Raw genomic sequence first — 15,199 nt, forward strand, 5'->3', positions numbered from 1 at the left:
GCCCCTAGACAGTTAACATGACCAGGACTTCCATGAAAACTAACTAGGCCTTGTCCCAAAGCACCACACATAAAGACTCTTCATTTTAACAGTTTTTAATGAAAGCTGTAGACAAGATGACTTTATTCTTGCATCTTCTCAATTGTTTCTTCCTTATATTTGCCCTTTTCCTTTCCTACTTGGCGAGATTTGGCTTTACGTTCGAGGATCTTTTTGCGGTCTTTGTCCAGTTTTAGTCTGGTGATAACCACCTGCAGACAAATAAGGAAAAAAAAAAAAATTTCTAAGCTTTAAACAATCACCAATACAGAACACATGGGAAGGTCCAACATTTAGCCCCCCACTTGTGGGAGTGGACTGCTTAAGCGCTAGAAATGATTCTTTACCCCCAAACAAACCTGACTTAAATGTTCACTAATGTTCAGCCCACAAAGGAGAAGGCAATGTGGCACTGGTGGTTCTTCTCACATCTTCTGTGATAAATATCAGCTGCTTCTACTGCAATGTATTTCAATAATTCCACTCCTCTCACCCCAGTTTTATAAGCTAACTAAGTCATACACATTTTTATTTCTACAGTATCTTTAGTCCCATAAGTCTGGAAATTAAATGCAGCCTTCACACATTTCAACCTGCAAAACTTTTAAGAAAATCACAGAACAGACCCTATTCCAACAGATTTGTCACTAAAGGTATCCAGATTATGACAGATTTTAGTGTTAGGAAGGAGAAGATAGCAGTGAACAAGGTCTGGGGATTCAGCATAGTGACCAAAGGACAATCTCCACTACCATGGAGGTTCTACTTAATGAGATGAAATGCTGGAGGAAAGGGGTTAAATCGTTAACGATGTCAGGAAGGCCCCCAAAAAAGGGCTGTGCCTGAACAGAGACCTGAGGAGAAGGTAGAAGCATTTCAAAGAGAGCAGCAAACATTCAAGTCCAGAGGCAGGAGAACTTCCAAGTTTAATAGGTGTTTCTCAGATCTGAGTGTATCTGAAGGGCTTGTTAAATAGATCCCTTGTTCCCAAATCCCATGGGCGGAGGAGCCTGGTAGGCTGCAGTCCATGGGGTCGCGAAGAGTCGGACACGACTGACTTTCATGCATTGGAGAAGGAAATGGCAACCCACTCCAGTGTTCTTGCCTGGAGAATCCCAAGGACAGGGAAGCCTGGTGGGCTGCTGTCTATGGGGTCACACAGAGTTGGACATGACTGAAGTGACTTAGCAGCAGCAGCAGACCTGGGAACAGAATATACAATTCTGTGAAGCTGCCAGGTGGATGCTGCCAACCAGCACACAGAGTAGCATAGTTACAGGAACAACAAAGAGGCCAGCAGACTAGAACATGGAGAGTGAAATCATCAAGTAGTAGCTGCTGAGTGAACCTTATATGGCTGCGCCAGGTCTTAGTTGTGGCATTCGGGATCTAGTTCCCTAACCAGGGAACGAACTTGTGCCCCCTGCACTGGAAGCACAGTCTTAGCCACTGGACCACCAGGGAAGTCCCTGGAGATGAGCCTTGTAGGCCACTCTGATGGTAACAAGCAGACAGGATTCTGGATATAATGTGACAGCAGTCAACAATCAATAACAACATGCTGGCCTAAGCAGTTGAGAAGGACAGAGGTGTCACACACAGTGTTGGCAGCAGACTACCAAGAGCAAGAGGGTTCAAGAATAAAACAAGCCAGTAGTTTAAACATGTTGGGTTTGATATTGATTAGATATCCAAGTTGAAATGCAAAATCGTCAACTGGATATTGAGGTGTGTTTGGAATAAGAGATGAAGGTAAGTCAAAGAGGGAGATCAATGGTGTCAAACACTACATTAAGTTCAGAAAACACTAAGAATCGGTCACTGTATTGGTGACCTTGACAGCGGCTGATCCAGTCCTAGGGGCAAAAATAAAAGATTATGTAGTAAACTGGGAAAGCCCTTGCTCTTAGGAGATGCACTCTGTCATGATGCTTGTAATCCATTGGAGGGGTAGGGAAGAAGGGAAAGAAAATGGTAGCTGTGAATTCTAGGTGAAAGATAATGCAACAGATGTATTAGTCTTTCGACTTTTGTGTAGTCTGAAGATTAGATTTATGGTGCCAACTCAAGATCTTAAAAAACCAACACCTCAGTATTTGAACAGGCACCAAGTGCATTTATTACCTTTTAAGAGACAGCAGTATTGGAGAATTCACATTGAAGTCAGACAGGAGAATTAGACTGTATCTTCTATCAATGAATCTAGTCTCTGAGCTCTAGATCTGCAAATGGATTAAGACCTACTTTCCTTACAGCTTACTCAATTCTGTTTCACACACAGGGTATGGCCTCCATAGCATCTAAAAATTACCTATTTCCTAGATTTTAAGATCTATTCATGTTAGATTGATCAATCAGCTTACCAATACTTTTTAAGGAAAAGGTACATTACATATACATACATACAGGATACCTGTTAAAAGACACCTTGATTTCAGGAAAAAATAGTACTGGCTTTAAGACTGATTTCCAGAACACTTAAAATCTATTTCTGTCAACAAGCAGTCACATTTGTCAGCGATTGCTGCAATTTCTTTCCCCCATCTCAAGCATTCTCAAAAACACCCACCTTGCTGGGGTGAATGCCCACGTGGACAGTTGTGCCATTAGCCTTCTCCCGCTGCACTCGTTCAATGTAGATGACGTATTTCTTCCTGTAAACCTGGACTACTTTGCCAATTTGCTGCCCTTTGTAGTGCCCTCGTACAACCTTAGTGCAAATTAAAAAATAACATATGCAGATAAAGGAACATTAAACTTCTAAACCAGTAAATCTATGAGTCAGGTAAACCTCATTCCCTCTATCATATACATATACAGACCCTTCCAATTTTGAAAGACCTAATGGTCAATGGAAATGTGCCAGTAATTCTCTCCGGCCTCAACTAACCTGCAAGTAAACTATGCCCCATATAAATCTACAGTGATGGACAGTGCATCTCTACAACTGATGGGCCACCAGCAGTGGTGGGCTTGTTTCAGGGTTAAAAATGAGCAACAAACCCACCTTGTTTTTTTGTACCAGCTGACAAGGAAAACTGTCACTTCAAAGGGAACAGGCCACAAATATTTAAATTCACAACCTACTAAAGGGTCCTACTAAGTGCCAGAGCATGGGCAGCAGCTAATACTTCAGGAACAGGCTAATTCTCACCCAAAGGTTAATGAACATCCTATCATTCTCTCCTCGATGATCCTCAGCCAGCCAGCGTTTCTGAACAGATGCTTCTTCCCAATCACAGACTTTCTCAGATTTAACTATCTTGGAAGCAGAAGATGGGCTCTCAAATCTACCAGCAATTTTAGCATCAGCACAGGAGCGAAAAATGGCTGTTCACCTCATGAAATGTTGGTAACATGGAAGCTGCTTAATAGATGGCTTGAAATCTTTTCTTAACCCGTGCCCCCTGCATTGGGAGTGCCGTCTTAACACCCAGACCGCTAGTTCCCTGGAACTTGTGTATCTGAATTTTGATTTAGACACACAGAATTGTTTACTGGTTCTCAAATGCATCTCTAACGACCAAACATACCCAGAAAAAGATAATCCCAAACCAATATACTAGTTCCAAACCATCTTTCTTCTGTTTTATCACGACTGCAACCTGATGCTTGGGACAACAGATTTTCACCAAAGAGTAACAGTGGAAAAAGCAGTTTACGTTTCAACCCATCATCTGTTAATAAAGTGCAGGATATTCAACAAGATGACCTGAACACAGGCACATACCTGAACTTCATCATCCTTTCGGATGGGCATGGATCGAACGTTGTACTTCTGTCTTAGCTCTTTAGAAAGAGGAGAAGACATAATTTTCCTGCGAATGTGGGAAGGCGCATTGAAATGTCTTTTTCGATTCTTGCTTCGGTCAGAAGTCACAAAGGGATTGAACTTCATTTTGGCTAAATAAAAAGTTAAGAGGTGTAAACCCTTAAAGGACCAAAATCTCACTCAGTTTACAAACAAGCATCTGCAACAATTTCATCTTGAAAGTTTACAATGCTCACAAAACCTGTCACATTAACTTCATCAAAAGCTGCTTGACCTGAACTGCCCTACGGGGATTTTTTAAATTATTTAATTACAGAATAGAAGAATTTCCCATAGCCCACAGACCTATTGGAATTAATCTTTTTGTTCACACTCTCAAACTCCATGTGTTAGTCGCTCAATCGTGTCCGACTCTTTGAGACCCCACGGACTGCAGCCTGCCAGGCCCTGCTGTCCATGGAATTCTTCTAGGCAACAACACTGAAGTGCCTAACCAGCCATTCCCTTCTTCAGATCTTCCCGACCCTGGGGTCGAACCCGGTCTCCTGCATTGCAGGCGGATTGTTTATCGTCTGAGCCACCAGGGAAACCCAAACTCCATGATTACCGCGTAAGGAAGCTAAGACAATGCTTATATCTCTGTTCATTAGGGTAAAGGAGACTTGACAACTCAATTCAAACGTATTACCACGTTTTAGAAAAACCAATCAACGTTAATCTACAGAACGGAGCCTGAACAGATTAACTCTCCTCCCAATGAATGAAATCAGGTCCTATATCCCGAACCTGGAAAACGCACAGAACTCAGGTCCAAAAAGTCTTCCAACGGGCGTGAGAGGCCTGAAAGTTTAACCAAGAAACTACCCGAGACCATTCTTTAGGAAACCATTCTGCCCAGACCAGACACCATCGCCACAGGCTCTCTACCCTTCAGCTCCCGCTTCCAAGGCTCAAAACCCTCTTTCCTCCTCCTTCCTCCGGCCCGGCGGCCCTTGAGCTTAGGAGAAAAGCCAAGAGCATCCTGGCCTCCCTTCCTGGCTGCTACTCGGCCGCTGGAACAGTACTGGGGCACTCCGGGTCGAAAGCCACGGTGCCCGTGAACAGATGGTTGCGGATTATACGCTTTGTCCCGGGAAACTCTTACCCGCTAGCGCTTCAGCGATGGCCACAGAAGGGAAGAGATCTGCAGGCTGCTTCCGGTTCTGTAAGTTTCCGCAAGATCTCGCGAGACCGATGTTTCTTGAGCAAGAGAGGCGCGGAGTTTGAATGCGTAGAGGAAACTGGGGAGACATTGATGACTACCGCCCTCTCGTGGCTCGGAGGGGAACTACGAGGGACTGCAAAACTTTTCTCCAGGTCCTGGAGCCTCCAGTGGGAGTCCTGGATTTTGCATCTGCGTCCTCTGGGAACGGTAGTTCCCGGGCTAGTGGGGGTGGGGGGGAGGGGGCTGTTCGGGGTCTTACTGTCGTGGAGGGTGTTGAAGTGAGCGGCCCCAGGGACCTGTGTCCCTTCACACCCGAACACCAGGCAGGAGGGTCCTTTAACCGGGAAAAAGGCGGGTCCTATATTTGACCGCCAAGTGGCGCTGGGACGCCAGCTAGCTGGTCACCTCGGTTACCTGGACATCCCAGGCAAAGGCCCTAGGCCTGTTGAGTATTCGTGTCGCGTAAACGGCTCCAGCCGGGCGCGTGCTACCGCTTGAACACAGCCGAATGTGCGGACTCTTTCGCGGGGCCCGCCAGAGATTCAGCTCCCGCCAGCGAGGGGCCTTTGAGGACTTGGACCGCGAGTCCGTCCCCCCAACCCCGGGAAAATAGGACTGAACCCGGGTTTCTAACGCGCTCCCAGGTGATTCCGGGAGTGCTGGTCCGAGACCACACCTTGAAGGAGCGCGGCGTGAGGAAGCCTCTCCACGCTGAGAGCTGTGCCCTTTTCCTCATTTTACCGCTTGCTTTCATTCAGTTCAGGATCTGATGGAAGCAGGGCTAAGGGGTGCGCTCCCCTGCAAAAGGATTGCAGTGCAGGGTGAACTCCCGCCGCGCGTCCGGCCGCGCACCTGGTAAGGGACCGGTTTCTGTTGAATGAGTAATACAGGTGTCATAGGAGGGGAAGACGCGCGTTTCATGATGCTTAAGACTTAGTGAGCTTGCAGAGTCCTAGGGGCACTCACTGCATTTTTAACTCCTTTAATCCACCAGAGTCTTGCAATCCTGGTATTGTTCCATATCACAGATGGGGACACTGAGCCACAGAGAAGTGAGAGGAGCTCGTGCAAGGTTATACAGAACCCATAGGATATAGACAACCCCCTGAAGGCTGGCTTCCCAGCTCCTTCTGGTAATTTCCTAAGCGGGCCTGATTTGTAAGAACCCAACTGGGTCACTTCAGAGTGAGAAATCATATTCTTGAGGGCCCACAGTGGAGTCAGTCAAGATTGTGTGGGTTTTTTTGTTTTTGTTTTTGCTACACCTGCGGCATGTGGGATCTTAGTTCCCTGACCAGGAATAGAACCTTTGCTCCCTGCAGTGGAAGCTCAGAGTCTTAACCACTGGACCACCAGGGAAGTCCCAAGAACATGTGCTTTCATTATTTAAAAATAGTTTTGTTCTTGAATATGCTGTGAAGATACAGTCCAGTATTTTATTTGTGGTTCAAAAATTTAGGGAGAGCAGAACTCCTCTGCCGCAATTCTTTTCAACAAATGTTCATGGAACATCTTTTATGGGGCCAGCCTAGAGTTGCACACTGGAGTCGCAAAAAGAAACTAGTCAAAGTTTCTGCCTGCAGGAAGTTCACTGTCTAAGAGGAGAGATAAACAAGGAAATCAACCACTTTAGAAGCCCAGAAAAGTGCTCACTGAGCCCAACTGCCCTTGGGTGCTTCTGTGCTTGGAGAACAGAAGAGGACTCCTGGGTCAGGGAAGACCTGGGGTAAAGTCACCCTTGACTGACTTTTGAAGAATGTTACAATTAGCTTCTCCTGTTGATGTATGACAGAAACCAACACAACATTGTAAAGCAATTACCCTCCAATTAAAAATAGATTAAAAAAAAATTAGCTCCTGGAGGCAGTGGGAATAGCTTGAGGGAAGGCATGGAGGTGTGAGTCCATGACACTGTGTCTCCAGGAGCCAGGTCCTTGTGGCTGGCATGAGAGGCATTCAGACAGGAGCCCATGGGGTGCTGAGGTTGAGCTGAGTTTGAGTTGCATGTGGATAGTCATGGCAGCCTCTGAGGGCTCCTGCCTTCCTACTTGCCTTCCTTTCTGGTCCCTACTGTCTTACCCCCTTCTCTTTCTTCTCATCTCTTCTTCAGGTCTCACCATCATCTTCCTCTCTTCCCACCAAGGTCTTCTCTGTTTCTTCAGCCTCCCTATCATTCTTTGCTGTCACCCAACCCTCTCAAGCCTCTTTACTTCCTTCTCTCCATGCAACACAGTCCTCATAAACTTCAGCCCACCACGTGGAAGCATAATCACTTTATACAGTATGAAGATGGATGGAAATTGTACCCACAGAGGGAGGTGACTGCTAGCCTAGTTATAGTCTGTTTATCTTCACTAGTGTCTGTTGGGTGTCATGGCTCCACCCCACTTGATCCTCTGGGCCTAGCCTGGCTGCCCTCTCTCTCCACGTTCTTCTTACATGAGTCCTCTTGTTGTTGTTGAGCCTTAACCACTGGACTGCCAAGGAAGTCCCCACATGAGTCTTTTCTTTTTTTAAGCGTGATTTGTTTATTTATGGCTATGCTGGGTCTTCATTGCTGCATATGGGCTTTTTCTAGTTGTGGCAAGTGGGGGCTACTCTTCCTTGCAGTGCACAGGCTTCTCACTATGGTAGCTTCTTTTGTTGAGAAGCACAGGCTCAAGGCACATGGTTTTCACTAATTATAGCTCTCGGGCTCAGTAGTTGTGGCACGTGGTCTTAGTTGCTCTGCCGCATGTGGGATCTTCCTGGAGCAGGGATCGAACCCTTGTCCCCTGCAGTGGCAAGCGGGTTCTTGACCATTGTGTCACCAGGAAGTCCCCCACACGAGTCCTTTTAAACTGGCTCCTTAAGGTCATCCTGAGAGTGGTCTTTGAGTAGCCCTAGATGGTTGGATGGCACCACCGACTCAAGAGACATGGGTTTGGGTGGACTCCAGGAGTTGGTGATGGACAGGGAGGCCTGGCGTGCTGCAGTTCATGGGGTCACAAAGAGTTGGACACGACTGAGCGACTGAACTGAACTGAACTGAACTGAAGACACTAAATCGGGTATTACCCAGGTTTCATGCCTGCATCCCTGGACTAAACTTTTTTTCTGGACACCAGGCCATCATGTTTGTTTGTTCACTGGTTCACTTGTTTATCCATTCACTTATGCATGCTTCAAATATTTATCCAGTTTTGACTCTTTGCTAATGATCTTACGAAGATCAGTGAGATCTAGCCTCTCCTCAAGGAGCAGGCCATCTAGAAGAAGGAGACGGACTTACAATGAAGCGTCTAGGGAGGATGATGGGATGTGGGGGAGGGCACGGGGCGGGACACAGTGGAGAAGCAGAGAATTCATTACATGTTGTGTGATGTGGCAAAAAAAAAAAAAAAAAAAATGGTGGGACCCAGAGAAATGCATAGGAACTTAGGAACGCTGACAATATCAAACTTTTTACCTTCCTTCCTGGGGTGCCCGTTAAGCCTAAGATGTCACACCTGGGACCAGACAAAGCAGCCCCTCGGAGCCGGTAGCTGACACTCTGGAACCACAGAACAAGCAGTCTGGCAGCTCTCAAACCTTCTTGGGGCCCGCTCCTCACTCACCAGGCAACAGGTGTGTACACTGAAGATATCTTTAGCTTCTAATATAATTTTTCAACTTAATGTTTGAATAATCCATACATTTACTTGCTCAGATATCCAAAAATGCCAAAGGTGAAGAGAGAAGTTCCTTTCCAGTTCCATCATTTTCTCATCCCCTTCCACAACTGATCACTCTAGTTTTTTTCAAATCTTCCCAGTTGCTTTATGCACAAATAAGCAAATCGGAAAGTAGATTCTTTTTTTATTCTTTCAGCTGTGCCCCACAGCATGTGGGATCTTAGTTCCCTGACCAGGGATGGAACCTGCATTGGGAGGGGGGAGTCCTAATCACTGGACAGCCAGGGAAGTGCCCTGGAAAGTAAATTCTTATTCCTCCACTTTCGACACAAATTGTATAATCGGACATCCAGTATTCCACCCCTTGCCTTTGCCCATTGGCCATTGGGTCTTGCAGACTTTCCGGGTTGGTTTGCAGGTCCTTCCTTGTTCTTTTCACAGCTGCGTGATATTCTCTGCATTGCTTGTACGGTTTTCCCGATTCCTGGTTTTTAGGAACAATAGTGCAATTGTATAACATATGTTGATTCCCCAACATGCAAGCATATCTATTGGATACATTTCTAGAATTTCTGGGTCCAAGTGGACAAATTTCCCTTCCTATTTTTTTTTTAATATTTATTTGGCTGCACTAAATCTTAGTAGCAGCATGAAGGATCTTTAATCTTCGTTGAGGCATGTGGGAACTATTTCTCTGACCAGGGATCGAACCCAGGCCCCCTCCATTGGGAGTCTTAACCACTGAACCATCAGGGGAGTTTCCTTCTTAGGGGTTTTATCAATATACCTTGCTACTGACCCCACCTGGGCTTCTCAAGTGGCACAGTGGTAAAGAATCTGCCTGCCAATGCGGGAGACACAGGTTTGATCCCTGGGTGGGGAAGATCCCCTGAAGTAGGAAACGACAACCCACTCCAGTATTCTTGCCTGGAAAATTCCATGGACAGAGGAGCCTGGTGGGCTACCAGGATCACAAAGAGTCAGACATGACTGAGCACGCACGCACACAAGCACATCAGCCTCACCTCTGTCCCTTGGCTTTGGCAATAGTGGGTTTTGAAACCTTCAGGGTTTGACAGTTGAATAGGGTGAAAATTGAGATGCCAAGCAGAATTGTAACTTGCATTCCTTTCACAAATGTGGCTGAGTAATGTTTAAGAGCCATTCAAATCTGAGTTTTCAGACCATTTTTTCATCTAAAATGAACAATCCTAGAAGTCCAAACTCAGCACTTTCCACATGTATCTGCAATTCATCTTAAATTTTTGAGAAAATATAGACCTTTATTTAAAAAAAATAACAGCTTTTGACATTCTTTGAAAATGAAAGAAGTTCCATCTATAAGTCACTGCTGAACAGTATGGAAACGCTAGAGGTATTTTGAAATTGACTTTTGGCAAACACAATAGAGTCTGCAAAGACTTAAAATCAGGTCCCCAGAAATTCATGACACTGTTTAAAGCAGCCTGGCTGTGATTAAAACGGATTCACTAGAGTCTTTGTAAATTTAGCATTTTATTTCCTATAATAAATATTTTCCCCATGAATTCACCTCTACTTCCCCCAATAGCACCTGTGTTCTCTTGACTTGAAAATATCAGAAGGAAGCCCAGAGGTGCTTTAGATCAACTCACCCTGTGCCCTGACCGCCCCCTGCAGTGTGGACCCCCTCCCCTAATGGTCCCCAAATGACCACATTACGGACAGGCTTTTAGGAACCAGGTGAGCGGCAGGGTGGGCTTCCCAGGTGGCTCAGTGGTAAAGAGTCTTCCTGCCAATACTGTAGATTCGGGTTTGATCCCTGGGTCAGGAAGACTCCCTGGAGAAGCAAATGGCAACCCACTCCAATATTCTTGCCTGGAGAATCCCATGGACAGAGGAGCCTTGTGGGCTATAATCCATGGGGGTTGCAAAAGAGTTGGACATGACTGATCCACCAAACAACAACCAGAGGCAGGGCTCTGTCTTTCCCCACGTGTAGCAAGCTCCGCTGAGAGAGGCATGCGCTGTGGAGGGCATAGCTGCTGGAACACCTGGGCTGTGATGAACCACCCATTCGAGAAAGCTTGGGGTTTTTGCTGTTTTTAACCCTAAAATTAAGATGATGGCCCATTGACTTGTGGGCCTTAATAAACACGAAATAGCTGTTCCCAAATGGCTCACTCCCCAGATAAGGCCCAACCTGAGCCTTTTCTAGTGTCCTCCTCAAGGACCCCCAGCTCAGGTGGCATCCCCAGGTGACATGACCTTGACCAGCGGCTGATAGCAGCTGGGTTCCGTGTTCACTGAGATAGAAGCGTCCCTGCCAAGCACAGCTGTTTTCCTCCCCACCCTTCCTCACCCAGCCCAGCCTGGGAATCCACCCCAGGAACTGGCCTGGCTGGTGTGGCCTCTAATGAGTGGTTGGTCACAGGCTGGGCGGGAGGCGGGAGCCCCCAGGGGCTCATGTGCCCACATAGTTCTCAACTGACTCAGGTCCCAGCCACCAGGCAGCTCCTGCACTGCCCACCTGGCAGGCCATCCTTGAAAACCCCAGGACTCAAAATCTGGGCCATTGTTGGGCTGGGAGGGCTTGGGGAGCCCTATAGCTCTGTTCGTGGGCCATTCCGCTGGCCTCTACCTTTGTCAGCAAACCCCTAATTCCCGACGTGGCCTCAGCTCCCCTTTTCTGTCCCTTCTCCTAGCAATTCTGGGCCTCAGCCCCTGAGCTCAGCCTCTCCCGTAGGGAAGACTTTCCAGACTGGTGGTTCTAGGGGCAGGAAGGCGCACACCCAACTGTGGGGGTCAGAGGCAGGGGGGCGGGTGCTGAGATTCTGGGGAGCACATGTGCCTTGGCCCCTGTGCCACCCCATCCCTTCTGACTGTTCCTGGGAGCACGCCAGGGATCCTGGCCCAGAGTTCTGACCTGGAGGGGTCTCGCCTGTGGGCCCCTCCAGCAGGAGGTGCCCCGACTCGGAGTCCCACCTGGCTTTGGGTAGGTCACCTGGCACATGGGGACACCCACAGGTGGGGCAGCTACCCACCCCACCCCCAAACTCGCTGGGTTCTAGCCTCGAGGAGGGACGCGTATCTGCTGAGGTGTACCCCCGCTGTGGTTTCTGAGTAGGGGCATCCATCACTTCCTCCCTGGCTTGGAACCTGGAGTTTCCTTCTCAGCTCAGAGTTCCCCTGCCCCACCCAAACTCTTGCCTCAGAGGTCCTGCCTCCTGGTCCTTTCTGATCCCTGCTGGGAGCAAAGAGCCGGGTGATGCCAGTCAGCACCCTTACACCCCATCTCTGCCCCAGGCTGCCCCTGAGGCTCTGTTGGCCCAAGGCCGCACTGAGGCCCCTCCCAGGCCACGGCCAGCCTGGCTGTGCGAGCGGGCAGCTTCCAGCGGGGCTCTCTGACTGGTGCCCCCACTCACGCCTGCTTCCTCACCAGCAGCACCCAGGGGAGGATGGCGGCCACCACGGCCACCACGGCGATGAGGGTGATGAGCAGCAGGGCCCGGGAGCGGCAGCAGAAGGACCGGGTGGAGCTGGGCGCCGGGGAGGCCCCAGAGAGCTCTGCCAGGCTGCGCCGCGGCAGGACGCTGTCCTGTTCCCCGAGGGGCATCCCATGGCGGCTGATGATGAAGATCTGTGGCTCCCGGGGCAGGCTGGGTGGCGGGTCCAAGGGCAGCTGGCCACCCTGGCCCGGGGATGATCTCCAGACTGGCTGGGAGAGGGCCAGGGGGTTGGCGTGGCCCAGGGCATCCGGCAGTGGTGAAGGGGGCAGGCCCACGGGCACGGCCAGGATCTGGGAGCTCTTGTCCAGCTTGGCAGGCCAGCGGGAGCTCTTCCTGCTGAGGAAGGTGACGTAGCGGCAGATGGGGCAGACAATGGTCCTCTGGACCTGGCCATCCACGCGCGTGGACAGGAGGTACTTGACCAGGCAGTCATGGCAGAACACGTGGCCGCAGCTCAGCGTCCGGCTGGCGCCCTGCAGCTCTCGGAACTTCTCATAGCACACGGGGCACTCGCTGCCCGAGCTGTCCTTGCTCTCGCCCTCAGACATGGCCGAGTAGGAGGGCAGGGCCCTCGCTGTGGGCGGGAAGGGTTGAGCATCAGCGCCTTTTCTGGCTTGGTTCCCCTGCCTGCCTCCCTGCTGCCTCTCCTGCCACTCCTCCTCAGGGGCCTCCCCGAATCACACCAGGACCCTGGGGAGGAGACGAGAGGGCACTTGTGGAAGGGGAGTTGGGGGACTGACAAGCAGAGATCCCAGCCACCCCTACTGGAAGGAGGTGTGCGGAGGCCAAGGTGTAGCCCCCTGATCCCTCACCACCACACGTGTGTCGCCTGTGGTCTCCCCTCCCCTCTCCCTGGTCCCAAGCCCACAGTGGAGGCAGCAGGACCCATTCCCCAGGGGAGGCAGGTGGCTAAGCCGAGGTTGCCCCCACTCCGCCTGGTCCAGGCTCCAGTGGGGGCTGTGTGTTGTGCCCATTGTGGCTGTTCTCCAGAAGAGCCTCTGCTGCCACTCCATCTCCCTGCTCAGGCTGGCTGACCCATACAACTGTCCTCAGCCCCTGGCTCCCATCCCTCTATGCTAAGTGCAGCTGGAGAGCAATGAGGGATTTGAGAACAAAACTCAAAACTTACATCCAAATGCCGGCTGGCCAGCCGCGCAGTCACCTCAGGGAGCTGTGGGCTCCTTCCTCCGCCCACCACAGCTCAGTCATCCTTCAGATTCTTCTCGGCAGCCTGCCCAAGGTTGCGAGAGAACCTTGCAATCAACCTCTGTGAAGGCAGGTTTTCATCCTTTGAGGATACGTCTGGTATTTGGAAATGGCCAAAGGTCACCTGGCACCCAGTCTGGTAAAAGCAAATGAATGCCCAAGTGGCACGAGATTATTTTAAATCAAAGACACAGAGTCACCATGAAGTGACAGGTGGGTTTCAGATGTTATCTGAGAGCTAAAGAGAGGCTCCAAGGACGCTCTGAGCAGTAGCGGTGTTGTTGGATTAAGTGCAGTTCCCCAGGTGACGATTTGACGGGAAGCCCCTGTTTGGGTGTGTGACGCAGTGCTGGTGTTCTCATTCCTCCACGCGTTCCCAGTATCGCAGCTGTGTCATCTAAGTCCATTTCCAACAGCCTGTTTATTTATCTATCTATTTATTGGCCTCACTAGGCAGCATGTGGGATCTTACTTCCCTGGCCAGGGGTGGAACCCATGTCCCTGCACTGGGAGTATGGAATCTTATCCACTGGATCGCCAGTGAAGTCCTAGAACAGCCTCTTTAGAAGGACTGTGATCAAATGGTCACGTGATTGCATGGTCCTGCTGAAGGGTTACTGATGTGATATATTCTTCCATCAAAACACCCCTGGACACACTGAGAGCTAAAGTGGTGTGTGGCAGCCCCCAGACCTGAGAGATGGCATTGTTATTGTTTAGTCCCTCAGTCGTGTCTGACTCTTTTGTGACCCCACAGACTGTAGCTTGCTGGGCTCCTCTGACCATGGGATTCTCCAGGCAAAAATACTGGAGTGGGTTGCCATTTCCTTCTCCAGGGGATCTTCCCGACCCAGGGATTGAACCCACGTCTCCTGCATAGCAGGCAGATTCTTTACTGCTGAGCCACTGAGAGATGACATAGTGGGAACAAAACTAGTTAATGGGGAAGGACAGACGAGAATTGGTTCAATCACCAATTGAATGCTCTCTTCCCTGTTAGCTTGGTTCCAAGCCCATTTTGCCAAGTTGAAAATATCCCATAACCAACAAAGGGCACAAATATGTAGAGGTGGGGGTAGGGGACCGGGCACCCTGGTGGCAGCACCAAAGCCTTTGCAGGTGTTTTCAAACCTCGATCTCCAAGGTGGTCAGTGTGGCCTCCAGGCCAGGGGAGGGGGTTCAAGTACTCAGACCCTGAAGCTGCCTTCAAATCCTTGATATGCCCACTACTGTCTGTATAACCTATTTGAGCCTCAGTTTCCCATCTCTAAGGTGGGGTTGATAATAATAGTACTGGCTTTTTCTCAGAGTTGTCCAGAGTGTTAAGTGAGGTGCCATGAATGAAAAATCTGGCACATAGTAAATGCTCAATAAATGGCTGTTGTTCCGTCACTAAAAAGTGTCCAACTCTTTGCAACCCCATGGACTGCAACACACCAGGCTTCCCTGTCCTTCATTATCTCATGGCAAACTCATGCCCGTTGAATCAGTGATGCCATCCAACCATCTCATTCTCTGTTGCCCTCTCTCCTGCCCTGAATCTTTCCTAGCATCAGGGTCTTTTCCAGTGAGTCAGCTCTTCACATTAGGTGGCCAAATATTGGAGCTTCAGCTTCAGCATCAGTCTTTCCAATGAATACTCAGGATTGATTTCCTTTCGGATGGACTGGTTGGATCTCCTTGCAGTCCAAGGGACTCTCAAGAGCCTTCTCCAGCACCACAGTTCAGAAGCATCAATTCTTTGGCGCTGGATGTTGTCAGTCAGGCTCAGTCCTTTCTCCTCCTAGCACTTGCCTTCCCTCTCCTCCCCAGATGTTTCTTATCATGTAGATGACTA

General features: G+C 49.3%; 3 protein-coding genes across 3 annotated transcripts in view; 1 reads left to right on the forward strand and 2 right to left on the reverse strand.

Annotated features, from left to right (window-relative positions):
• Positions 1 to 77: 77 nt before the first annotated feature.
• RPL26 (ribosomal protein L26) lies at positions 78 to 5,083 on the reverse strand. The gene is made up of 4 exons (XM_005894827.3): positions 4,956 to 5,083; positions 3,770 to 3,942; positions 2,609 to 2,749; positions 78 to 251 (listed from the first exon to the last, which is right to left on the reverse strand). The coding sequence occupies exons 2-4, from the start codon at positions 3,935 to 3,937 to the stop codon at positions 123 to 125; spliced, it is 438 nt and encodes a 145-aa protein (XP_005894889.3). The 5' UTR covers positions 3,938 to 3,942; positions 4,956 to 5,083; the 3' UTR covers positions 78 to 122.
• Positions 5,084 to 5,551: 468 nt separating this feature from the next.
• NDEL1 (nudE neurodevelopment protein 1 like 1) overlaps positions 5,552 to 15,199 on the forward strand; it is a 75,228-nt gene continuing 65,580 nt past the window's right edge. The window contains exons 1-2 of the mRNA XM_070389468.1: positions 5,552 to 5,870; positions 8,489 to 8,621. The gene's annotated coding sequence lies outside the window, so the exon portion shown is untranslated. The remainder of the gene's footprint in view (positions 5,871 to 8,488; positions 8,622 to 15,199) is intronic.
• Positions 11,427 to 12,994, reverse strand: RNF222 (ring finger protein 222). Its single transcript, XM_005894828.2, has one exon. The coding sequence runs from the start codon at positions 12,702 to 12,704 to the stop codon at positions 12,069 to 12,071; it is 636 nt and encodes a 211-aa protein (XP_005894890.2). The 5' UTR covers positions 12,705 to 12,994; the 3' UTR covers positions 11,427 to 12,068.

The sequence above is a fragment of the Bos mutus genome, chromosome 19 (assembly GCF_027580195.1).
Source record: "Bos mutus isolate GX-2022 chromosome 19, NWIPB_WYAK_1.1, whole genome shotgun sequence".
NCBI classification, from domain to species: Eukaryota; Metazoa; Chordata; class Mammalia; order Artiodactyla; family Bovidae; genus Bos; species Bos mutus.